The sequence below is a fragment of the Lutra lutra genome, chromosome 17 (assembly GCF_902655055.1).
Source record: "Lutra lutra chromosome 17, mLutLut1.2, whole genome shotgun sequence".
Taxonomy (NCBI): Eukaryota; Metazoa; Chordata; class Mammalia; order Carnivora; family Mustelidae; genus Lutra; species Lutra lutra.
The window spans coordinates 53,845,253-53,871,374 of NC_062294.1; the positions used below are offsets into that span (position 1 = coordinate 53,845,253).

Here is a 26,122-nt window from a genome sequence, read left to right on the forward strand (position 1 = left end):
CTGTTTTTTAATCTAAGTATGGTTGACATGATCTTACGTGAGTTTCACAATTATACTACTTGTATATACTCAAGAGAATGAAAATATGTCCATAAGAAGTTTCACTTTCATATAGTCAAAACTTGAAAATCTCAACTGTCTATCAATAGGTGAATAAATAAGAGGTTATAGTACACTCATATCATGGCATAATACTTAGTAATCATGTGTTATGAACCCAAGCACAACTTGGGTCCATTTCAAAAGCAGTATGCTAAGTGAGAGAATACAGAACACGCAAATGAGCACATTTCTAGGAAATTCTCAAATAGGTAAAATTAATTCATGATGACAGAGACTAGATCAGTGTTTACCTGGGGCTGAGGTTCCAGAAACCCATGTGGGGTGGTATTTTTGTTCTCTGTCTCCATTGTGGAGGTATACATTTGTCATAAGTCCTAGAGATGCACACTTTAGGAGGGTACATTTTATCTTATAAAAAGTACAAAGTTCATTGAAGAAACATCATAAGAACTCACAGAACCTTCCAGTCCATGAAAATTGTATACCTCCCTTAACTGTAAATTCGTCATTTTGGGTTTTCTGTTATGTGCCACAATGGTGCATTTCGAATAACCTAGGATAAAGTGTGATTTCACTTGTTGGAGACTCAATTCCTCATTTATCAGATGAGATGCAAAATAGCTCTATGTTAGTAATGTTTAAGGAACATACTTTAGATACCACTGCGTTTGCAACATTTTTCAACTGTATGATGCAATTATATATCATATTATATTGTGTAGATAGACATCAATGATTTGCCAGATGCGTACTCCACAGAGATGGAAAATCACGTGGGCAGAACCTGCGATTTTAATTGTATCTGTATATTTGTTCCACTTATGTTTTCTGCAGTAATATTATATGTGTTTTGAGCCACATTTCACCTTGAGAAGCTGATTTTTTACATCACAGGAAGTGATGAGGAACTAGAAAAACTGCTTCAGTCCATGCACCACTGTATAGACAGCATTCATGGAAAATATTTTTCCCATGGCTCATGAACATTTTTCTCCCTTCACATTTACATGAAGATCCCACATAGTTCTCATTTTGGAGATGCCATTGAAACTTCATGAATCAGCATAGTAGAAGGGAAAGAAAAAAGGACCCATCCCTGTATATTTAGAAAATATCCAGGGGTGCCTGGGTGGCTCAGTGGGTTAAAGCCTCTGCCTTCGGCCCAGGTCATGGTCCCGGGGTACTGGGATCGAGCCCTGCATCGGGCTCTCTGCTCGGCGGGGAGCCTGCTTCCTCCTCTCTCTCTGCCCGCCTCTCTGCCTACTTGTGATCTCTGTCTGTCAAATAAATAAATAAAATCTTTAAAAAAAAAGAAAAAAAGAAAATATCCAGTAGGTCAGCAGACACATTTATTTGTTTGTTTGTTTATATTATGTGATGTTAGTCACCATACAGGACATCGTTAGTTTTTGAGGTAGTGTTCCATGGTTCAAGCAGACACATTTAAAAAGACCAGGTGTCTGCAGCTGTGAACTTCACAGGGACAAAGAGAAAATCCAATGTGTCTACGGAGGAAGTGGCTCCCTGGGGGAGGACCGTGTCACGGGATGGACCAGGCTGGGTCCAGCTGTCTCGTCTCCAGTTCCCCCAACACACATGTTCACTAAGCTCATGGAGAATGAATGAATGAATGTATGAATGGCCGCTGCCTTCTCTTCATCCAGGATCCCTTCTCTTCTGCCCCAGAGGCTCACACAGACCTACAGAATCCTCCACCTTGCAGGACAGAACACCTGAGGGTCTAGATGAGGCTATGACCCTCCAGGTCTAGCCTGGAGTTGACTAGCTCCCCAGTGTAGACGGTGCTGCTCAGACAAGCCCCTCAGGTGGAAGAGACCTCAGGAGACTCACTGTGTCCCAGGCCTCATGTGTCCTCAGAGGTCCTGGTCCAGGCTCTGGTGCCAGAGGGAAGTGCCGAGATGAGGGGCAGGACACGGGTCTGCTCCTGCTCTCTCCTTCCCGAGTGGATCTCCTTGGTGTCCAGCCAAGGGTGTGGCCGGCTCTGCATAGAGAGCGGGGAGAGCTCTGGAGCTGTAGTTCCTCTTCTGTGAACCACGAGGCCCTGTGCTCCTCCCCAGCTTCCCGTGGGTCCCCCTCAGCCTCCCTCCCATTGTCTTCCTCTTCTCCTTCACCCACCAGAGGCGACACACTCTCCATCTCACAGATGCTGCTGCTGCTGCTGCTGCTTCTACCCCTGCTGTGGACAGGTGAGTGGACCGAGGGGAGGGGGCCAGGTGGGCCGGGGCTGCTGCTGACCCTCAGTTCTCCACAGGGTCCCTGGCTCAGGGCTCAGAATTCTGGCTGCAAGTGCAGGAGACAGTGAAGGTGCAGGAGGGCCTGTGCATCTCTGTGCCCTGCCGCTTCTCCTACCCCTACTCCCCATCCTACTGGACCTCGTCTACCCCTGTTCATGGCTACTGGTTCCGTGAAGGGCCCAGTGCACACCAACATGCTCCAGTGGCCACAAACAACCCAGGTCGTAAAGTGCAGGAGGAGACCCAGGGCCGATTCCGCCTCCTCAGGGACCCCCGGGCCTACAACTGCTCCCTGGACATCAGAGATGCACAGAGAAGGGACTCGGGGACATACTTCTTCAGGGTGGAGAGAGGGCCTTATGTGAGCTACAGTTATACACAGAACCAGCTCTCTGTGCAAGTGACAGGTAAGGAGGAGACCCCAGGAGAGGCCACAGGGGAAGGACGGGGGTCCTGGGTCAGAGCTGGGATGGGACCTCCCGTCCTGGGAGGGGTTAGAGGTAACACATGTCAAGGTTCAGAAGCAGGAGCTGGACCAAAGCCCGAGGCTTCTCTCAGAGTCTCACTCAGACCCTCCTCCTGATTCCCGTGTCTCCCCATCTCTTCACAGCTCTGAACCACACACCTGACATCCTCATCCTGGGGACCCTGGAGTCTGGACACCCCAGGAACCTGACCTGCTCTGTGCCCTGGGCCTGTGAGAGGAGCACACCGCCCATCTTTTCCTGGACGTCAGCTGCCCTCACCTCCCTGGGCCCCAGGACTCACCTCTCCTCGGTGCTCACCCTCACCCCACAGTCTCAGGACCACGGCACCAACCTCACTTGTCAAGTGTACTTCCCTGCAGCTGGTGTGACGGTGGAAAGGACCATCAAGCTCAATGTCACCTGTGAGTGTCGGGCAAGGATGCCCAATTCCCTGAAGGGGTGAGGGGCAGGAGGGTCAGTTTGGGGAGCCTCTAGTTTTACTGGAAGGTCTGTCTGAGTGTGGGACCTCGAAGGACTCAAGCCCTGTCCCTCCTGTGTTTCTGTGGTTTCTGGGGGTGAGGAGAAGATACCTACATGTATCTCACATGCCCGCACCTCACTGAAGAGGGAAATGCCCTCTTCCCATCCCAGGTGCTGCACAGAACCCAACAACTGGTGTCTGCCTGGGACACAGCCCAGGTAGGAAGGAGCCTCCCGTCCCAGCCTCCCGTCCTGGCATTGAGTGTCCAGGGTCTCTGTCAGGTTAAGTCAGAGTGGGACTTGAGACTCATCAGGTGGGAGTGTATGGGGGGCTCTGGTTAGAAATGAGAAGCCCCCTCAGCCCTCTCTCTCATACCCTCTCACTCCAGTCTTGCTAGGTGACCTGCAGTTTTCTCCCCACACCCTGAATATGCTTTTTATCTTCCTCTGGACTCTGAAGGACTAAAGCGTTTTCAGTAACTTTATTTTTAGAAAGGAAATTTTAGGTTCTTGGCAAAATTGAGTTGAAGGTAGAGAGATTTCCCCTAAAGCCCTGCTTTTACATGCATCGCGTCTTCACTGTCAACCCCCGCCAGAGGGTACTTTTGTTACAATAAAACCTACATGGGCATGCGTTTATCACTAACAGTCCATAGTTGACATCAGGGTTCATTCCTGGTGTTGTACTTTCTATGGATTGGATAATTTTTAATGACATCTAGTCACTATAATATCCATCTAGTGTCATGCAGAGTGGTTTTACTGCCTGACTGTCATTCCTCAGCCCTCTGAGCCCAGCCTTACCCCACCGGTATGGCAATGGCATCTGCCCCCCTCCCCGAACAGTGAGCCCCATTAGGACTCTTTTGGTGCCCACCAGATGGCTGATAGGTGATGCCCAGAGATACAACCCTCACTCTGGGTGTCGGGCTCCCAGGAGGCATAGCCAGGAAGGACGAGGAAACCCGAAGGTCTGAGAACTCCTCTGCCTCCCCCTGCTTCTGGAAGCACAGAAGACCACCTTTGACCCTGAGTGATAGGGCCAGTGGAGCCACCCTCCCTGGAAGGAAGGAGGGACTTTCTGCATCCCACAGAGCTCTGTGCATATGTCTCTCTCTCTCTCTGGAGTGCCCATGCTCATCAAGATTGGAGTCATCCCAAGTGTCTCTGTCTACAGGGAAACTGGGGATCTGGTCAGGAGTGATTCTAGGTGCCGTTTCGGGAGCTGGTATCACCATGCTGCTTGCTCTCTGCCTCTGCCTTATCTTCTTTGGGTGAGCTGGGTGGGTATGGGGGAGGGGGGAGAAGTGGGACTTGCAGTGGTTGTGAGGTCCTGGAACAAAGGCAACGGGTGCCAGGTACGAGTGTGTTCCCAGCTCTGGTCCCAGCCGTCTAGGGACACGGGGACCTTGTTACAAAGCCTTGATATGAAGGCTCCTGGGCTTGCCCCACCCTCCACCTGCCTCAGAAGAGTGACCCCATATCAGAGACCCCGGTGTCTCCATCAGAGTGAAGAGCTGCAGGAAGAGAGTGTCCCGGAGAGCAGTGGGCATGGACGGCAGCCCCCCGGTTGTACAGCCAGCTCCCCTGGTGAGTGACGTGGGCATCCTGGCGTGCAGACTCTCTTCCCCATCTCCTGGAGTGGCCCACAGCCATTCTCCATTTAGCATGCCCAGAAATGAGCTCATCACCTTCCTGCTTGTTTGAAAATGTAGGTTTTATCCTTCAGGCATCTGAGGCCAACAGATCAGGAGCTGACTACCCCTGAAAAGGCACTCTGTTACTCACAGTTCCCAGGAGGAGAGGCACACCCCTCCACACAGGACCACATGGGGCAGGGCTAGGGTGGGTCAGGAGGCAGAGGGGGCAAAGGGAGTCATGGGGAGGGCCTTTATTGTGGTTTCCACAGGAAAGGTATGGTGAGACGGGGTAAGCAGATTCAGGATTGGCTAGTTTGAATCATTTCAGCAGATTCTGGGGTGTTGGGTGTCCCTAGTTATTTGGTGCCTGGCCTAGGGGTGATTAGGCTGAGGAACAGGGGCCCAGAATGTCAACTTTGGATGGATTGGTTTACACGTGAAAGGCAGGCTTGCCGGCAGTCCTTCTCCATCTCTAGAGATTGACTAGTTCTGGCAGGGACAGTTCCTCTAAGGTCAGCAAGGCCCCAGATGCTAAAGCCTCAGAAACACGTTGTGAATGCACTCCTAAATATATTTTTCCTGCTGGCTGTCCACCTCCCTGATGGCACTTGTGTCCTTGACACCCCGCCAGAGACCCAACCCTATGCTGCCCCAGCCTTGCTCTCCCTGCACCAAGAACGCAGCAGAGCACATCTGTGCTCTTCTCATTAGAGTAATGCAACCATTCCCTTCGGGCTGAGCTACCCTCTTAGTACTTACCCTGCTGCAGCCCTCCCATCTCTCCTCTGTGAAGATCCTTGTCCCACAGGCCCAGGTCTGAAAAGCACGGCTCCTCCACCCTGCTGAAAGTCGGGTGCCCAAACAACAGGGTCTGGCATTTGGGGCAGGAAACCCAGAGTCACCAGAGTGACCATCAATGCTTTAACCCCCGACACTGGCCTTCATCACTGGCCTGCTCACTCGCTTCAAGCGGAGTGAGCTCTTTGCATCTTAGAATCATTGCTGGGCTGTGAGCTCCTTCTCGTGTGTCTTTGTCATCCTGCCCTAGTCCTGCTGCTCATCTCCGAGCTCTGACTGACATTTATTCATTTAAAACTCTGGCTAAGGGGGCGCCTGTGTGGCTCAGTCAGTTAAACATCAGACTCCTGATCTTGGCTTGGGTCTTGATCTCAGGATCATGAGTTCAAGCCCCATGCTGGGCTCCATGCTGGGTGTGAAGGGAAAGCAGACTGTGTCAGTTTGCTAGGGCTCCCATAACAAGATACCATAGATGGAATGGATTAAACTACAGAAACATTTTCAGAAACAGTTGTGAAGGCTGGAAGTCTGAGATGAAGGTACCTGCGGGGTGTCTTCTTCTGAAAACTCTCCCCTTGGCTTACAGATGGTCTGCTTCCTCTCTGTATCCTCACCTGGCCTCTTCTCTGTGTACACACATCTCCACTGTCTGTTCCTCTTATAAGGACATAAGTCATCTTGGGTCCTACCCTAATGTCCTTGTTAAAACTTAATTACCTCTTTAAAGATCTCATCTCCAAATATAGTCACATGAGGTGTTAGAGCTTCAACTTACAAATTCAACATATAGACACAGTTCAGTCCATAAGATGGACTTAGTCCTGCGTAACAATGATGAATCAGGATTTGCTAACGGAGTGAAAGAGTGTATGTGGAATATAAGCAAAGATAGTTCACTGCCTCTACTTAATGGGTGTGATAGATGCCAGTGATAACTCTACAGATGTCATAGATGTTATGGATGTCCATACACGTTCACAGATCCCAAAGAGGACTCCAGTGTGATTACCCTGAGTAGTATAAGTAAGTGGGAGAGACAGAGATACAAGGTGGAGATGACAAGAAAACCACTGAGAAAAAAGAAATGACCAGGAGAGTGTAGGGTTGGGTCCTGACAGCCAAAGGGAGATGAAGCTTCAGGGAGAAGAGAATGCTTATTTGTTTCAAATGCTAGTAAGTCCAGCAAGATAGGTTCTCAGAAATGAAACTTAAATTCAGCAAATGGTGTCACAGATGATCTTGTCAAAAGCAGATTTGGTTTCCTGGGAGAGGAAGTTTACTTGACTGGTTTGAGTTCAAGAGAAAATGTGAAGATGGGAAGTGGAAATACTCTTGAAAAATATTACCATAAATCTAGAGAGAAACTAGTCTATAGCAGAAAATGGTCATACTTTAAAATCCCTTGGAACTTTCTGTGTGATAGGAGCATCTTTTGTACTAACAAGGTGACTCTGGGTGAGCTCCTGTTTGGACTGGTCACCAGAAAAACCACCCCATGGTTAGAGGCTTGGAATTTTCATCCCTGCCCCTCCCGCATTCTCCAGAGAGGGGAGAGAGGCTGGAAATGGAATTAGTGTTTACATATGAAGTTTACATGTTTACATGATGAAGTCTCCATACAAATCCATACAAATCCAAGTCTCCATACAAATGGGGTTCAAGGAACTCCCAAGTTGGTGAACACATGGAGATGACAAGAATGTATTTGGAGAGGGTGTGGAAGCCTCCACTCTCTACCCACACCTCACCCTGGGCATCTTTTCATTTGGTTGTTCATCCGTGTTGTATCTTTTATCACATTCTTTTATAATATGCTGGTAAACAGTAAGTAAACTGCTTTCCTGAGTTCTGTGAGCCACTCTAGAAAATTAATGGAACCTGAGGTGGGGCGCGTGACAATTGCTAATTTATAACCAGTTGGTCAGAGCTGTCAGGTGACAGACACAGGTGACAACCTGGACCTCTAAGCAGGTGAAGTGGGGGTGGGGGATCCTTGTAAGTCTTAGCCTTTAATCTCTGGATTTGGTGTTATCTCTGAGTAGAGAGCATCAGAATTGAGTTGAACTGTAGGCCACCCAGCTGGTGTTGGAGAATTGTTTGGCATGGTGAAAACCCCACACATCCGGTGTCAGAGGTGTTGTGAATGTAGCAGTGCGAAAATGAAGAAGACACACCCAGAAGAAAAGTGAGCTTTTCGTAAACATCTTCAAATGTATCCTGTGCCAGAGAGACTGGGGTTGAGTTCATGATCAACAGATGTGTAACCTCTCTGAGAACTGGTTTCTCTTTCTGTAAAATAATAGTCTTTTCCACACAGGTCTGAGTGACTGTTGAGTAAAATTTGAAAACAACCAATAGTGTTAGATTTGTCACATAAGAAATGTTCGATAATAACAAATAGCATGGAGGACAAGGGGAGTTAGAAAGGAGAAGGGAGTTGGGGGAAATTGGAAGGGGAGGTGAACCATGAGAGGCTATGGACTCTGAAAAACAATCTGAGGGGTTTGAAGTGGCGGGGGGTGGGAGATTGGGGGAACCAGGTGGTGGGTATTAGAGAGGGCTCGGATTGCATGGAGCACTGGGTGTGGTGCAAAAACAATGAGTACTGTTACGCTGAAAACAAACAAACAAAAAAAGAATTAGAAAAAAGAAATGTTCGATAAAAGATTGGAAGAAAAAACAATGTCCAGTCAGAATCAAATTCACTTCATGGACCCTCTCTGCCTTCTCCTCACCCGACCTCAGACCCCCCCACACCTTCCTCTGACCCCTTCTTTGCTCTCTAAACAGGATTACCAGAAGTCGTCCAAGTCAGACCTCCGTGCTGACCCCACAAGCTCTGCAGGAGTGCCCCCCACCTCAGAAATGGAGCAGGACCTGCATTATGCCTCCGTCAGCTTTCACAGAACGGAGAAGGGCACCTATGCAGAATATTCAGAGATCATGACCCAATGAGGAACCATCTGGCGCATCAGTCTTGGAGAGAGCATCCATACCCTCCAGGAAGGGGAACCAAAGGCTGATTCTTGGAGAGTTAACAACCCCATAGGCAATGGGTTTACAAACTCCTGAATGTGAGTTTCCTGCTATATTGAAACTAAGGCTTTACAACCAGAGAGGCCTGGGGTGGAATGCATGCTTTCATTTATCAACAGTATGACATCAGGCAAACCATTTTATCCCTCCATGACTCGATTTCCTGCTTTGCAAAATGGATGTAAGAAGTCCCACCTCACAGTGTTGCCACGAGGAGTATATAAAAGTGCATATAGAAAAAACCCAGCAGAGGCCCTGATGCACTGTGAGAGTTTGGTGCCCACTAGTTCCTTCCCCCTTGAACAGAAAGGGGTTGGTGACAGTTCACCTAGAGACTGAGTGTGTTCTGTCTGGGACACCATATCAGCAATGTGTCAGTCTCACTTTCAAAACCCTCCCATGTTGCAATCATTTTGTAATATATACATATAGCAAATCATTACATTGTATAATTTAACTCACATAATGTTATGTGTCAACTATATCTCAATAAAGCTGGAAAAAATAAACTGTAGATCCAGATGTATTATTTAATGATAAATATTATTGAATATTTATCAGAAAAACAAAACCTTCCCCATGGGTCCCTTTCCTGACTTGGCCTCCAGCATCACCCCTCTCCCTTCCTGAATCTTCCCTTTCCATCCCGCCTGCCTCCTACTAGTCTTGTTAGAAGCAAAATCACATATTAACATTTAGAGAATTTCCTAAAACTCAGGGCTGACCACAGTCAAAATACCTCTCCATCTCCTCAGCCCCAATGACTAATTTAAAGCTTAGTTTAATTTAATTTAAGCTTTAGAAGCTTAATTTAAAGCTTCTAATTTGACATTCCAGGTCAAGGGTCAGAATTTTTTTTTTTTTTTAGAGGGCCAGATAGCAAGTATTTTAGGGTTTGTAAGCTTTAAGGACCCTAGTAACTATTCAACTCTGTGTTTGTAGTGCAAATGTAGCCATAGCCATTCCACAAATGAACTAATGTGGCTGTGTTCCAACAAAATTTTATTTGCAAAAGCAGACAACCCACGGTGTGTAGTTTTCTAACCTCTATTCCAGGCTGTTTTCAACTTTACCCAGTCTACTTCTGCATCTCCATATCCCGACCCATCAATCCCTCACGCCATTCTCTAAGTGCTCCCATGCTTGTGAATTCCTCACCATCTTTGTGCATCCACATCCTTTATCCAGGAAGACCCATCACCAGATCTTCATCTGTCTGGCACCCTCTTATCCTTCAAAATAAACTTGAAAATAGATGTCAGGTTTGAGATGGTTGGTGGAGGCAAGCAGGAAGTTGTAATCTTCCTCCTCAAAAGCCCAATATTTTATTTAAAAATCAACTTAAATAAAAACAGCCCTACCTCCACCAGTAGCATCAACACCATGACAGGGATAAAGTATAAGGCCATAAGATCATAACATGACTCCTAAAAACAAATGGGAGGTTCTGATGTGGTGTAAAAAAAATGTTTGGGACCTAACTCTCCCTTCCCTACATCCAAGAGGGACAGCTGTCAGACTTCTGTTTATGATAATGTCAGGCTGGGTGACATGAGCCAACCATCTGTTGAAAACATAAAAAGTTGATTGTTAGATGGAACATGAGAGACTGTGGGCTCTGAGAAACAAACTGAGGATTTTGGAGGGGAGGGGATGGGGGGTTAGGTCAGCCTGATGGTGGGTATTAAGGAGGGCACGTATTGCATGGAGCATTGGGTATGGTGCATAAACAATGAATCTTGGAACACTGAAAAAATAAAATTAAATTAAAAAAATAAAAAATAAAAAATAATAAACTTAAAAAAATAAGTAAATAAATAAAAATTTTTTAAAGGAAAAAAATTGATGGTTAGACTTTCCATCGAAACAAGTTGTCATCAACACATTGTTCCCTGCTCCTCCCTCTACTTGCAACTAGAAACCCTGGAAATGGTGCAAGAAACAAAGGAGAATTCTGGAATGCAGTAAGAAGAAAGTGAGTTGGTTTAGGCCCCTAGAGCTAGGGGACTAACACAGAAGGAGAGCATCTCAGTCCTCCCATCCAACAGAGGAAAGACACTCAGACCCATCATTTCCCAAATTCTGAGAGACAGAAGGCAGCTAGGTAGGGACATTTTTCTCCCGGTTGGAAGGGAGCCCTTTTAACAATCAGGCAGGCCCAGCGCCCCCAGCAAGGGGGATCAATTGCAGCCAGAAATGCGTGTCCAAGAAACACCTTCTCCATCAGACTTGAGATATCTTCTCCTGCCCAGAGGCACTGGAGCAGGAGAACAGAAAGGGAGAACGGGATCCAGGCATACTGTCTAATATTCCTGACCCTGACCTTAAATTTTCTCTTTTGTCAAATGTGAAGACTAGCCTCCTCACTTTCAGAAGTGTGTGTTTGTGTGTGTGTGTGTGTGTGTGTGTGTGTGTGTGTGTGTGATGAAGCAAGCTATTTAAAGGAGGAGTACAGGGACACCTGGGTGGCTCAGTGGTTTAAAGCCTCTGCCTCCCATTCAGGTCATGGTCCCAGGGTCCTGGGATTGAGCCCCGCATCGGGCTCTCTGTTCAGAAGGGAGCCTTTTTCCCCGCTCTCTCTCTGCCTGCCTCTCTGCCTACTTGTGATCTCTGTCTGTCAAAAAAATAAATAAAATCTTAAAAAAAATAAAGGAGCAGTAAAAGAGGCCAGTAAGCAGAGGACCTTAGCAAGAAGGCTCACATAGAAGGGACAGGCAGTCATCATCCACAGGAGGAACAATGCCTGAGAATGAACAGGAGAGGTGGCAGGTGAAGAGAGAGGAGGCTAGCACTGCCCACTCCTGATTGTTTCTCTGGCTCCATCCATCCCCACCCTTTTCCCCTCCTGGCCCCAAATCCAGTCATAAGCATCTGGGTCCTCCCTGCTGCTGAGCTGGGAGGTACCTGAGCTCAAAGCATGACCCTGTTTCAGCACCACGGACAGCACCAAACACCCTCGGGACCACCGCCCCACCTGAGACTCTCCAGGAGTCAGTGTCTCCTGGAGAGTTAGTGGATGGAGAGCCCCCAGAATGCCAACAATTTATCAGCCCCCAGTGCAGAGTGGGAGGAGCCTACAGAAGGGTCTGGTGATATCCTAAGTCAATGATGCTGGTCAGGGGTGTCTGGGACCTCATAGGATGTGCTTCCCTCCTCAGACTTGGGCTCTTTGTTCCCAGAAGGTATTAACCAAGGATTGGGTGTTGTCCTGAGGTGAGATTTAGGCATGGGTGGCCCCAGTAATTAGATGGAATAACAAGGCCAGTCTTGGGACATTGTTGGCAAGAAAGTAGTGATCACTCAAAGAGGGAGTCTTTATGGCATTTAGAGCTTTTGTAAGACCTTTGGAGAAATAACGTTTCCATTCAGCTTTGTAACTGTCTTCCTACCAAGCCTGAATAACTTCAAGATTTTTTTTTCTTTCTGCATTTGAATTGATTTTCACTCTTTCAGTCTGGGATGGGTTTTTCCTCTTTCCATGTTTTCTCACATTTCTGTCTAGAGCCTTCCTGTCCCGATAGGTGGTCTCAACCACTCCAAGGGTCCCACCTCTGCCCAGGTGATTCTTGCAGTTACTAGCCCATGCTGTCTTGAGCCCCAGAGCTGGTAAGTGGAAGGAAGGCTGGGTCCTGTTAATAGGACTGGAAACAGGAAATTCATGCCCATCCAACATCCCTCCATTTCTGTTCCTCCTTTTCTGGTCCTTCTCTGCTCAGGATCACCTGCATGGGGGCTGACTTCCACCAGCCCCCTCCCCTATAGTCCCTCCAGGATCTACTACACCAAGTGATCAGATTCCTCCCAGGGAACCCTTTATCTGAGTCCCCCCAGCACAAAAACAGGGTTCACCATTGATCACCCCCAGAGCCAATATTCTGCAGGACGCTGACTTCATTTGGTTTTTCCCTGATGAGGTTGGAAACCTCTAGAAAAGGAAGGATGAGAAAAACTTGAGCTGCTTTGGGGTGCCTGGGTGGCTTAGTTAGTTAAGCAACTGCCCTTGGCTCAGGTCATGCTCCTGGAGTCCCCAAATCAAGTCCCACATTGGGCTCCCTGCTCAGCAGGGAGTCTGCTTTTCCCTCAGACCTCTCCCCTCTCATGCTCTCTCTCTCTCTCAAATAAATAAATAATTTTTTTGAGCTGCTTTGACTCTTAGGATAAGGGAAAGTCCTGGATATGGGAGTCCAAAGGGAGGAGCCAGGCATAAGAGCACTGTGCCCATTGTCTCCTAAACTTCTCTCCCCATCCCTAACCCACCTTCACACAGTAGGAAAGCACTTTGCTGATTTTCCCCAACCCCTACACAAAAAAATAGATAAACAAATTTTTGTTTACCTGTCACTTCTGGTCTTCCAAACTATTTCCTATAGTTGTAAGTGAGTAGATGCAAGGAGAGAAAAGTCACCTATATGTAACTTTTTTTTTTACCAGAATTAAAACAGTACTTTATGCAAGATTCTGCTATTTGTGTGTTTACCTTTATGTAAATACTGCCACTTGACATGTATTTATCACCTACTCTGAAATTTGTCGTTATTGTGTACAAAGCGAGTCTGCACTGCTTGTAAGAAATGCACATTCTTGCTTCCAAGGACTCACTTTCTATCTTGGAAACATAAATACACAGTCAAGGAAATTCATCTTCTCACCCTCTTTCTGCCCATCCCCAATCTGTTTTCCACAGAGAAGCCAGAGGGAATTCTAAAAACCCAAGAGTCATTTTCAGCTTCTAACCCTCCAGTAGTTCCCAGTTGTTCAAGCAGAAATAGCAAAATCCTTTAACATGAACTCAAGCTGTTACATGAACCATCTTATTTGGCTAAGGGGGCAGGGACCAGGTTCTAATGCCTAGAACACACCACAAGACAAAAAGCCAACACATGCACAGAGGTGCAAATGAATTTGTTTGTTTATTCTATTAAAGGAAGATTTTTTTTCTGAAGGCAATATCATGACCCTTATAGATATAAAATAAATATGTGTTAAAGATTTTTTATTGTGTCAAAAACACATACCATCAGATCTATCCTCTTAACAAATTTTTAAGTGTACACCAGTGTTAACTGTAAGTACTGTGTTGTACAGAGGATCTCTAGAACTTTTTCAACTTGCAGGACTGAAACTTCATACCCATTGAATAGAAACTCCCCATTTTATTTATTTAACTCATTACAAACAAGGGAATGAGACAGAAATTAAAGATGCCCAAATTTATGTGGAATAAGGGAATATTGAAATGAATTTGTGGATGCATGTAAAAGTGACTTGGTAGGGGGATTTAAGTCCCCTCCCGAAGGAGACAGAATGTATGTGTATGTCTTTGGACAAGAATTATTTGCATTGCTATTAGTTATCTATAAATTATAGCATTTAAAATGGTTCAAAGGTAATAAAATGCTAAACTCAGATAATCCCAGATGGGTATGTTCTAAAGAATATATACTTTTTCACTGTGGACAACCAGAAATCTTATTTTGATTATCCTAAATATCCTTATAATTCTTTTTTTTAAATAAAGATTTCATTTTTAAGTTATATGTACACCCAACATGACACTCAAACCCCCACTCCAAGATCAAGAGTCACATGCTCTAGCGACCAAGCCAGCCAGGCATCCCAATATCCTTACAACTCTTCTTTTTTTAAAAGATTTTATTTATTTATTTGACAGAGAGAGTGAGAGAGCACAAACAGAGGGAGCAACAGGCAGAGGGAGAGGGAGAAGCAGACTCCCTGCTGAGCAGGGAGCCCAATGTGGGTCTCAATCCCAGCACCCTGGGATCATGACCTGAGCCTAAGGCAGAGGCTTAACCGACTGAGCCACCCAGGCACCCCTATCCTTACAATTCTTAAAGTACATATTCATTGATCACCTAGTGTATGACAAGCATTTTTCTAGCCAGGGTGGATTCAGCAGGAGAGACAGACAAAGAATAATTAAGCAGATTATATTTTAGGCTGATTTGTGATAAAGAGTTTGAAGAGGGACACCTGGGTGGCTCAGTTGGTTAAGCCGCTGCCTTCGGCTCGGGTCGTGATCCCAGCGTCCTGGGATCGAGTCCCACATCGGGCTTCTTGCTCAGCGGGAGCCTGCTTCTCTGTCTGCCTCTGCCTGCCACTCTGTCTGCTCATGCTCACTCTGACAAATAAATAAATAAAATCTTTAAAAAAAAAAGAGTTTGAAGAAAAATGAAAGAAAAAGATACAGAGGGAATATAAAATGGATTATAGTTTTCAATATGTTGTCCACGGATGTTGTCATTGGGAAACTGACATTTGAGTGTGCACACATATGCACACGCACGTGCCACAGGCACTTTAAGCAGACATGCATGAGTAATTCAGATATGCACACACAGAGGACACAGACCTACAGACACGTGTATACTTCAGACACACAGACACACACACAGAGACAGACACACCTCCAAACACACACAGAGAAATCACACACATATATATATACAGACATACCTCAGGCATGCACACAACAGACCACAAACCCAGAACACACACACATATGTACACAGACCAAAGAAATACACACACACCACAGACATGCATAGGGACTGCAGACACAAACACACATGCACCTACACGGATACACAGGCCACAGACACACAAACACAACAGACACACTCATATATCACTTCCACCACAGCCACACAAGGTGAGGTGTTAGCCATTGGCTCCTCACACTGGGAGCTTTGCCCTGGGAAGACTGGGGCCCTGGTTGTCTGGCCAAACAGATGAATAGACCAAGGTTAGTCTTACTTCAGCTCCCAGGACCCACCACTCAACAGATGGGAGACAGGTGCTCAGGGTACAGGAGGACGGGCTCAGTCAGCAGAGGGGCCAGCTGGAGCAGAGGCCCACGGAGACTGTCCTGACCTGGGGAGAGAAGGGAAAGTATGTTCAGCTAAGTAAGAGCAAGGCAGAGATCAGAGCACAGAAGAGCAGCAGGTGTTTCCCTCCAATTACCAAGCCTGTCCCTTCCTTTCTCCTCCATCCTCGGAGTGGCCCCATCCTACAGACTGTCCACTGGCCACTGTGTGGACTGTTTCCAGCGTGGGCCAGACCAGCCTGCACAGAGCACTAGACCTGTGTGAACACATCTGCCTTCTTGAAAATCCCATGCGTTGGTTTATTGGGGTTAACATAAAGTACACTGACCCCGCGGCTTAGTTAACAGAAGTTCATTTCTCAGAACTCTGGAAGCTAGACATTGTGGGCAGAACAGGCTCCTTCGCAAGCCTCTCTCCTTGGTTTGTAGGTGGCTGGTTCCCCCTTGTGCTCATGTGGTCTCCTGTTTGTGCAGGTCTCTGTCCTAATCCTCTCCTCCTCCTCCTCCTCTTCCTCCTCCTCCTCCTCCTCCTCCTCCTCCTCCTCTTCTTCTTCTTCTTCTTCTTCTTCTAGGATTTTATTTATTTATTCTGAGAGTGAGAGAGAGAGCACATGCAGGGGGAGCGGCAGGCAGAGGGAGAAGCAGACTCCCCACTGAGCAGGGAGCCCGATGTGGGGCTCGATTCCAGGACATTTAACTGACTAAACTACATAGGGGCCCCTCCTAATCCCCTGTTCTTATAAAGGCACCAGTCTTGCTGGAGTGGAGCTCACCCCAATGGCCTCATTTTACTTTAATGATCTCCTTAAAGACCCTATGTCCAAAGATAGTCATATTTGGAGGTACTGACGTTTGAAAATGAACATATGAAATTTAGGGTGACACAACTCAGCCCATAACACCTTGTGAATATAGGCCTCCAGCTATGCACAGAATTAGACCCCTTCCCAAGGCAGCACAGTGAGCATCTGGTATGCATGATCTCTTCGTGGGAGGCCACAGACGAAGGAGCCCTAGGACACAGCTGGCCAGCAGGACCTTCTTACGAAAAGCAGGAATATGAAGGACCACTGAGGAATGGGCAGGGCCAGACATTTGACATGTAAGATGGCCACACCCAAGTCTGTGGAAAATGCCTACCACTGTCCTCATATTCTCCCACAGATAAGAGCTGGGCACTACGATCCCTCCATGTGACTGCTGGGGAAACAGAGCCTTGGAGGGGAGGAGGGCCAGGCACGCCTGGGCATTCTCCCTCAATGTCACGCAGTGCTATCATCTTGCTGCAAATGCCCAGCTCTCAGGTGTGGTCCAATGTGGGCGACACCTGGGGTGCCTGGAGCAGAAGGCTGTGAGCCGGCCAGCAAGCCCTGGAACACCTGGGAGTCCTGGTCCCTGTCCACTCTGGCCATTCATACCTGGGAACTCACCTCCTAGCTGCCCAGAGCAATGGTGTTCCTACAAGCCCCTGCCTGTGCTTCCGCCGGCTCACACTATACCAACAGGAGCTGCCGCAGCCTGGAGTTTCTCTGTCCCCTTGGGTGTTAGGGGAGTTTTTAAGAACAGAGATGGGGTCTGTCCTTCTCCACTTTGACTCCACGGCCCTGAAAGGAGATGTTCATGATGCGGGTGTCGTGCTCACTCATTAATTACACATCCATCACTTCCCTTGTCCACAGTGGGGAGGTAGCCCCACCTTTCATGCCTCAAGGTTCCCCTGCTCACCCTCCTGCATCCCACATCTGGCAGGACTGAACATCCAGGGTTTCTAGAAGCTGTAATTGGCCAGGTAGTCCCTGCCTTCCTGGTGGGAATGGAGGCTGCAGATAGGGACTGGGGGGTGGGGGGTGGCTGGGACCCCATCTGGAAGGTAGAAGTTGTTAGTCTCCAAAGTCCATGCTGTCATCGACTGCGTCCCAGCACCAACTTCCTCTTCTGTGGCCAGTCACTTTTCAAACATTAGCCTTGGCCCTCCTACTGGGGCTTCCTCTCTGTCCTGTGGCAGCTCCATGACTCTCACCCCAAAGATGCTGCCGCTGCTGCTGTCCCTGCTGTGGGCAGGTGAGTGCGCCAAGGGGAGGGGGCCCAGGGGGCTGGAGTTGCCACTAACCCTCGATTCTCCACAGGGTCCCTGGCTCAGTATACAAGATACCAGATGCAGGTACAGGAGTTCCTGACAGTGCAGGAGGGCCTGTGCACCTCCATACCCTGCCGCTTCTCCTACCCCCGCCAATACACTAATAATGACCCAGCTTATGGCTACTGGTTCCGGAAAGGAGACAATTCACACCACGATGCTCCAGTGGCCACAAACAACCCAGGTCATAAAGTGCAGGAGGAGACCCAGGACCGATTCCGCCTCCTCGGGGACCCCCGGGCCTACGACTGCTCCCTGGACATCAGAGATGCACAGAGAAGGGACTCAGGGACATTCTTCTTTAGGGTGGAGAGAGGGTCTTCTGTGAGATATAATTACCTGCAGAATCAGCTCTCCGTGTTTGTGACAGGTAAGGAATGGGCTTCAGGAGAGGACACATGTCCCATGCATGGATCCTGAGGGCTCCTGGGGCAGGGCCGGGAAGGGACACCCTGATCTCCATCCTGGCTGGGGAGGAGACAGCTGGCCTGGGGTGGAGGCTGCTTCTAGGGGCACACTCAGGGTCCCACTGCAGGATCTCTCTCTCTCCTCTTCAGCTCTGACACAGACACCTGACATCCACATCCAGGGGCCCCTAGAATCTGGCTACCCCAAGAACATTACCTGTAGCGTGCCATGGGCCTGTGAGAAGGGGACACCCCCCACCTTCTCCTGGATCGGAGTTGCCCTCCCCTCCTGGGGCTCCAAGGCTCCCCACTCCCCCGAGCTCACTCTCACCCCGAGGCCCCAGGACCACGGCACCAACCTCACCTGTCGAGTGACCTTCCCCGGAGCTGGTGTGAGCACGGAGAGGACTGTCCAGCTCAACGTGTCCTGTGAGTGCCAGGCCAGGATGCCAGGGTCCCTGAGGGCTGTGGGTATTGGGGAGGCAGGGTCTCGAATCCTGGGGAGGAAGGAAAGAAAACACCAGACTCCACCCCTTTCCCATTTCTGAAGTTTCTGGGGGAAAAGGGCCAACACCAACTTTCCTGCCTCTGAAAACAATTGTGTCTATCTGTTCAGATGCACCCCAGAACCTGACCATCAGTGTGTTTCGAAGAGAAGGTACAGGTAGGGTACAATTTCTCATCTTGGGCTGTGGTGCAAATGGCATCTGTCTCCATCCTTCAGAGCAGAGCTGGGGTTTCAGAACTCAGGTGGGAGAAAGGCTCAGGTGTGGGGGCAGCAGAGGTGGGGAGCAGCCCACTGGTTCCTCAGGGTACAAACTGGTTTCTCCCCACTGCTGACCCTGCTCTCAAGGGTACTGCATGACCTCTGTGCCTGATGGGGGTGGCTGTCCCCAGTGTCCCAGCTACGTTCTCCCCCCAAATATCGCCTCATTCCCCCTAGGATCTGGACCCCACCTACTCCTGCAATTCCCTTCCACATCATAGTATTATTGTTTAAAACAGTAAACACAAAATGTGTCTTGGTCTGCTTGGGCTGCCATAACAAAATACCATAGACAGAGGGGCTTAAGCCTCAGACACTTATTCCTCACATTTCTGGAGGCAGGTTCAAGGTCAAGGTGCCAGCCAGTTTGGTTCCCAATGAGAGCTCACTTCTCGTAAACAGCTGCTTTCTGGCACTGTTTTCTCTCACACAACTAAAAGAAAGCGAGTTCTTTGGTGTCTCCTCTTACAAGAGCACTAATCCAGGGGCACTTGGGTGGCTCAGTTTGTTAAGTGTCTGCCTTTGGCTCAGGTCGTGATCCCACGGTCCTGAGATCAAGTCCGGATTTGGGCTCCTTACTCAGCAACAGGCCTGCTTCTCCCTCTCCCTCTGCTGCTTCCTCTGCTTGTGCCCTCTCTCTCTTTGACAAATAAATAGATAAAATCTTTTTAAAAAAGAAAAAGAGCCCTGATACCTTCCAAGGCCCCTACTCTCATGACCTCACTTAACCCTAATCACCCTCAAAGACTCATCCAAATACCTCCAAATACCACCATGTTGGAGGGTAGGGCTTAGACACATGAGCTTAAAGAGAACACAATCCAGTCCCCAGCAAAATGGAGTAAGAATAAAATAGTCTTCGGCACCTGTGTACCTCCCCTCTTGGTTATTTTTCCAAATACAATCTACACATCTACATTTAAAAACACACACGTACGTACACACCATGCTATATAACTCCTCTGCATCTCTATTATTTTTTAAGTTTTCATTCAAATTCCATTTAGTCAACATATAATGCAACATTAGTTTCAAGTGTATAATATAGTGATTCATCACTTCCATACCTCACCTGGTGCTCATCACAAGTGCCCTTCTCAATCTCCTTATTTCCCCCTCACCCCTCTTCCTCCTCTCCAGGAAACGATCAGTTTGCTCTGTATAGTTAAGAGTCTGTTTCTTGATTTCTCTCTCTCTCTCTTTTTGCCTTTGCTCATTTGTTTTGTTTCTTAAATTACACATATGTGTGAAATCACCTGGTGTTTGTCTTTCTTCCAGCTGACTTATTTCACTTAGCTATTATTTTTTTAAGAGTTATTTATTTATTTTATTTTATTTTTTAAAGATTTTATTTATTTATTTGACAGAGAGAAATCACAAGTAAGCAGAGAGGCAGGCAGAGAGAGAGGAGGAAGCAGGCTCCCTGCTGAGCAGAAAGCCCGATGTGGGGCTCGAACCCAGGACCTGGGATCATGACCTGAGCCGAAGGCAGCGGCTTTAACCCACTGAGCCACCCAGGCGCCCCTATTTATTTATTTTAGAGAGAGAGCACGCACACATGCATTTGAGCTGGGGGAGAGGCAGAGGAAGAGGGAGAGAGAGAGAATTTTCAGGCAGACTCCCCACTGAGCCGAGAGCCCGACCAAGCAGGGCTGGACTTGGTCCCAGGACCCTGAAATCAAGACCTGAGCCTAAATCAAGATTTGGTCACTTAATTGGCTAAGCCATCCAGGTGCCCCTCACTTAGCTATTATTTTTTAATAAACTTTTCATGGTCGAGTAATTTTAGGTTTACATTGTACAGAGTTTCTATAAAGCCTTCCCTTGTCTTTAAAAGTATTAACACCACCATGGTGCATTTGTCCCAACTAAGTAAGTGAGGTTAGTACATTACTTTCTCTATGAGTTTGTAGGAAAGCTTCTTCATTCTTACTGAAGACTCCATGGTCTTCCAATTAGAAGTATATTATACTGTGAACTACTTAAGAAGTCCCCATTGGTGGAAAGCCATGGTGTTTCCAGACTATTGTTAAGGCAAATAATACAGCAACAAATAACTTGTATAAACATCTTCCATATGTGTGCATGCATCTGTAAGATAATTCCCTAGAAAAGTCCCAAATCAAGAGGTATGTTTGCAATTTCTACAGTTACTGCCAAATCATACTGCACAGAAGCCATTGTTTTTATAATCTCAACCTGCTGAACATTTTCATCCTTGCTGATATCTTAAGTGAATTCACTGTCATTTTAACTTGAATAATCATTTTGTAAACAGGTGGTGTAGCTTTCATTATGCTTAAGAGTCGTTTGTATTTCTTTGTGGATTTTTTTCTTAATGATCTGAAGAAGCTCTTTTTACATGAAGGAGATCAGCTGTGTGTTGCTTGAAAGGATTTATTTCCAGCCTAATAATGGCCCTTTGACTTAGCATATGGTGACTTTGTTAGACAAAAACATGGTTTTTTGAGGGAGGCGTTGCATTCAGTGACATACTGGAGTTGGTTCTCACTGGCTGGCAAGAGCCAGTTGTGTCCATTCTGAATTTTCCCAATTCTGAGTTCAGTGACATTTAGTTGGGTGCTTGAAATCCACCAAGGGGGAAGTATTTACACCAAGGAAATTGGCAAATCAAGACTTTTTTTTTCTCCCCTCCTCCTCCCCAATGAGCTGGTTGTTAAACTGTTACTGTCTTTCCCCAATCTATTATTATTTTTGAATCCTCAGCAATGTCATATGTCAACACTCACTCAAGCCTTACAGACTGCCTGCTCTTCCCTGAGCATGCAGAGCCATTTCACACCTTAGCTGTGGCTACACTTTCTGTGCCAGCCTCCAGCAATGTCCTTCCATGCTAGCTTCTGGCCCCTCTCATGCTTCACTCTAGCCTCTCCTCCTCCAGGAAGCCCTCCATGTCCTGACAGTCTCACTGAATTCCCATCTTCAGGGTTCCCCCAAGCACAATGTACCCCCATCACAAAACACATCACACTGCTGTATGACACCTGATTCTGGGTATCTCGCTCACAAGACTGTGAACTCTCAGAATAACTAAATTAGACAGGTCTTAGTGAACTTAGAGAAAGACAGAATGTACATGGGCCTCTGTACATGGGTGCGTGCTTGCTCTCAGTCCTGTCCCCTTCAGCTGACCCCATGATCATGGGGTTCAATCACGTGGTGGAAGAGAAGAAACAGATTTACATGATGTGAGGAAAAGAGACAGAGAGAGAGAGAGAGAGAGAGGCAATGCCCCCAGTGAGGACCAGGGCTTAGCTTTCTCTCTGTCTTGCCAGGACCTGAGGCTCTGGGCAATGGCTCATCTCTCCCAGTCCAGGAGGGCCAGCCCCTGCGCCTGGTCTGCATCGATGACAGCAACCCTCCTGCCAGGGTGAGCTGGACCCGGGATAGCCTGACCCTGCAGCCTTCACAACCCTCAAATCCTGGGATCCTGGAGTTTCCCCGGGTGGAACTGGTGAACCACGGAAGATACGTCTGCCAAGCTCAGCACCTGTTGGGCTCCCTGGAAGCATCCGTGAGCCTCCTTGTGAAGAGTGAGTTGGGACATATCTAGGAAGGATGCCTGGGCCTGGAGAGGGGGGCCTCCTCTGATCTCTCTGCTGTCTTCCCACAGCCCCCCTGAAGCTGTTTGGTCCCTCCTGCTCCTGGGAGGGCGAGGATATGCACTGCCACTGCTCTGCTCAATCCCAGCTGCCCCCTTCTGTGCACTGGTGGCTGGGGGAGGAGCTGCTGGAGGGGAACCACAGCAATGCCTCCTGGACCCTCACCTCCAGCTCTGTGGGGTCCTGGGCCAACAGCTCCCTGAGCCTCAGCGGGCCACTGGGCTCCAGCCTCAGACTCAGATGTGAGGCCTGGAATGCCCACGGGAGACAGAGCACCGCTGTCCTGCTACTGCCAGGTCAGGGAGTTATGAAGGGCAATGCCTGGGGAAGGGGTGCATGAATCAGGATCCTAGAAGACATTGAAGAGACAAGTGGCTCTGACTTGGGCAAAGGAGCACTAGAGGTCAGAGTCATCCGTAGGTTGAAGAGGGGAGGGATTGAGGGAAGGGCCAGGGAAACAGGAGGCTGGGGTCACATAGAGGGGTGGGGGACAAAGGAGCCAGTCCTGGGTAGCTGTGGGCACACCCCTGGGTCATGGATTCCAGAAGGCTGGGTGCTCAGGTGCCTGCTTAGCAGGACTGGAGTTTACCCCAAGGTCTCTTATCTGCAGGGGCCAGGACGGGTGTGATTCAGGGGGCCATCTGGGGAGCTGGTGTCACAACCCTGCTTGCTCTCTGTCTCTGCCTCATCATCTTCTTCACGTGAGTGCGTGCTCTGCTTTGAGTGAAGGCCTCCTGAGGTTGGGTGACCCAAAGAATCTCCCAAACTCGAAGCCCAGAGCTAAAGAAACCTGGGGAAGTGATGCAGCCAGAGGGGACACAAGTTGTCCAAGTGGCATCAGGAATCTAGCCTCCTGACATACAGGCCGGGAGTGGTCTGTTCCCCACACAGGGTTCCCACTGTCAGGGAGAAGAGAACATGCATTCTCCTCCTAGTCTCTGTAGCCAGACAGCAGCCTTCATGCCCTGCCTCAGTCACTCATCCTTCCAGGCTTCCAGCTGTGAGCAGCCAGGCTGAAAGGCTCTGATCTCTCCCCTCAGAGTGAAGACCTACAAGCAGAAGTCAACCAGGAAAGCAGCGTGCAGGGATGGCGTCCATCCAGCCTCAAATACGGTCTCCCAGGTGAGTGGCTGGGGCATCTCTTTCTATCTGGTGTCCCACCTGGACACCTCTCTTGGGATGGACCATGGGGTGGCTCACTCATGCTAAAAGATGAGTCCATCATGCACCCTCCAAATTTGGTCCTCCCTCGGGATTTCTGGCTAGGCTCAACTCAGAGACCTGAGAGCCCCCTTTTCTTCTCCCCTCCCCTCCATCAGCAAGACCCAGTAATGGGCCAAGTTCCACCCATTTCCCTTTCAGCAAAGTTTCTTTTTCCATTTAGCCCCTTCCCTGCTGAGCCCTCGCTGTCTCCCTCCTGGGCCACTTTCTGTGCCTTACCTCCACGACGCCACCTCTCCACCTCACCTCCCAAGCTTTGGGCAAGAAATTCCCCAAACACCTGTGACCCCACTGTCTGAATCAGCATGGTTCAACAGAAAAATAATATGAACCATGTACATGACTAAAATTTACTTATGGCCACATTTAAAAAGTAGAAAGAAGTATGAGATCAGTTTTAATGTAATATATTATTTAACCAATATATTCAAAATATCATTTCACCATCATATCATCAGAATCAATATACAGATTATTAATGAGATAGTCTGAATTATTCCTTCCTCTCCTCCTTCCCCTCCTTCTCCTTCTTCTTCTCTTCCTCTCCTTCTTCTTCTTTTTCTCCTTCTTCTTCTTCTTCTCCTTCTTCCTCTTCCTTTTACCCTTTCCCTTCCCTTTTCCCTTCTTCGTCCTCCTCTCCCCCCCTTCTTCTTCTTCTCATACTAAGTCTTTGAAATCCAGGGTATGTTTCACACTCATGGCACACCTCTGCTCAGAATCTCCATGTTTCATGTACTCAGTAACCACATGTGGCTAGGAGCTACCGTATTGGACATGTAGTCCAGTTTCCTTGGTCTGGTGTTCCATGACCTGTCCTCTGCTGAGCTCTCCAGCCCACTTCCTTCCCCTGCCCACAAAAGTAGCTCCTTAATTCCAGGCAGGGCTCGTTTTCTGTAACTTTGTGCCGTTGCACGCATGATTTCCTTTGACCCTCCTCATTTGCACTGGCCAGATCCCTAATTCACCTTTCACGCTCCAGTTTGAATATCCCCCTGCCCTAGGCAGGCAGACTGTCACCATGCCTCCCTGTAATAATCACAGGCATGCTCCCAGCATCGTGTGAGCCCCTGGGTCGATGCTGCTTCTGTGCACCAGATCATAAGTTACAATTTTATCATGTGTGTGTGTGTGTGTGTGTGACAATTTGGTACTCTTTTCCCTGATAGGCTGTTTGAGGTCAGAGGTTGTGTGTGCTGAAGAGTTTCTTGACCTTGCTTACTCTGTTTTAATATCTATAAAATGGGGATAACAGTTATACCATCCACAGGGGAGTGGGGGGAGTTGTAAGGATTCAATGCCATCATGACAAAAATTTGTTAAAGATACAAATGAATGAATGAGTGAATAAATGAATGGATGGATGAATGCTCAGGAAATGGGCATGAAGTGGATAAATGAGTAAGTGCACCCCAACCCCTTTTTCTCTTCTCCAGACCCAAAGGGCAGCTCCAATGCTTTTCCTTCATTCCACTCAGGATCACTTGAGCAAATGCTGCTCAGACAGCCCCTCAGACCACCTGCCCCCAGCTGCGGCCACCTCCCCCTCAGAGAAGGAGCAGGAGCTCTACTACGCCAGCCTCAGCTTCCACGGGCTGAAGTCACACAATTTTCAGAACCAGGAGACCACTGAGTATGCAGAGATCAAGATCCAGAAATGATGACCCCAACCTGATCCCTGCCTCCAGGAGGGCCAGCTCTGACTGGAGCCTGGACAGGACATTTACGAAGAAACGCATAGCAGACACTGATTCCTTATGAGTTGACAGCCCTCGGAGCCAAAGTTTATAAATTGGAATGTGACACTTCTTAGAGTGGCAGAAAATCACAAATTCCTGATTTCAAACATCAGGTGAGGCACTTCACCTCCCTATGCCTCCCTGTGTTCCCTCCTCTGTGAAATGGGGAATAATAATCATCAGGTACATTGTTCAGTGGGGAAAAAATGCACCATTGGCATTGTTAAGCATATCCTTATGTGTTAAGTTTACCTCAGGATGGAGGGAGAGATCAGCTTTTGAACATGTATTATTTTGTCTTTTGTTTTCTTTTCCTTTGTATTATTTTTAAAAGTAAATATATTTCTGAATGTAACTCTGGCAGGAGTAGATATTTCCCAATACAAGTGTCTAATGAAGGATTCATTCACAGTATAAAAAGAATATATAAGAATCTTCCAGCCGGGCGCGGTGGCGCGCGCCTGTAGTCCCAGCTACTCGGGAGGCTGAGGCAGGAGGATCGCTTGAGCCCAGGAGTTCTGGGCTGTAGTGTGCTATGCCGATCGGGTGTCCGCACTAAGTTCGGCATCAATATGGTGACCTCCCGGGAGCGGGGGACCACCAGGTTGCCTAAGGAGGGGTGAACCGGCCCAGGTCGGAAACGGAGCAG

General features: G+C 48.0%; 2 protein-coding genes across 3 annotated transcripts; both read left to right on the forward strand.

The window, feature by feature from the left end:
* The first annotated feature begins 2,065 nt into the window (after window positions 1-2,065).
* Window positions 2,066-9,247, forward strand: LOC125089282 (myeloid cell surface antigen CD33-like). 2 transcript variants are annotated; one of them, XM_047711404.1, is made up of 7 exons: window positions 2,067-2,270; window positions 2,336-2,725; window positions 2,929-3,207; window positions 3,437-3,484; window positions 4,443-4,539; window positions 4,774-4,855; window positions 8,494-9,247. In XM_047711404.1, the coding sequence occupies exons 1-7, from the start codon at window positions 2,228-2,230 to the stop codon at window positions 8,656-8,658; spliced, it is 1,104 nt and encodes a 367-aa protein (XP_047567360.1). In that variant the 5' UTR covers window positions 2,067-2,227; the 3' UTR covers window positions 8,659-9,247. The 2 variants fall into 2 exon arrangements, with proteins under 2 accessions (XP_047567361.1, XP_047567360.1); XM_047711405.1 differs by lacking the exon at window positions 3,437-3,484 and having other exon boundaries at window positions 2,066-2,270.
* An 8,227-nt stretch (window positions 9,248-17,474) lies between these two features.
* On the forward strand, window positions 17,475-25,762 carry LOC125089279 (sialic acid-binding Ig-like lectin 13). The gene is made up of 10 exons (XM_047711399.1): window positions 17,475-17,644; window positions 17,710-18,090; window positions 18,278-18,556; window positions 18,744-18,791; window positions 22,190-22,447; window positions 22,528-22,813; window positions 22,881-22,885; window positions 23,124-23,217; window positions 23,557-23,638; window positions 25,213-25,762. Exons 1-10 carry the CDS (start codon window positions 17,593-17,595, stop codon window positions 25,393-25,395), a joined length of 1,668 nt encoding a protein of 555 aa, XP_047567355.1. The 5' UTR covers window positions 17,475-17,592; the 3' UTR covers window positions 25,396-25,762.
* The last annotated feature ends 360 nt before the right edge of the window (window positions 25,763-26,122 follow it).

Coding starts and splice junctions, on each gene's coding strand:
- LOC125089279 (XM_047711399.1), top strand. CDS start 17,593: ATGACTCTCACCCCAAAGATGCTGCCGCTGCTGCTGTCCCTGCTGTGG. Junction 23,218..23,556: donor TGCCTCATCATCTTCTTCAC/GTGAGTGCGTGC, acceptor CTCTCCCCTCAG/AGTGAAGACCTACAAGCAGA. Junction 23,639..25,212: donor CCTCAAATACGGTCTCCCAG/GTGAGTGGCTGG, acceptor CATTCCACTCAG/GATCACTTGAGCAAATGCTG.
- LOC125089282 (XM_047711404.1), top strand. CDS start 2,228: ATGCTGCTGCTGCTGCTGCTGCTTCTACCCCTGCTGTGGACAG. Junction 2,271..2,335: donor TCTACCCCTGCTGTGGACAG/GTGAGTGGACCG, acceptor AGTTCTCCACAG/GGTCCCTGGCTCAGGGCTCA. Junction 3,485..4,442: donor CTGCCTGGGACACAGCCCAG/GTAGGAAGGAGC, acceptor CTCTGTCTACAG/GGAAACTGGGGATCTGGTCA.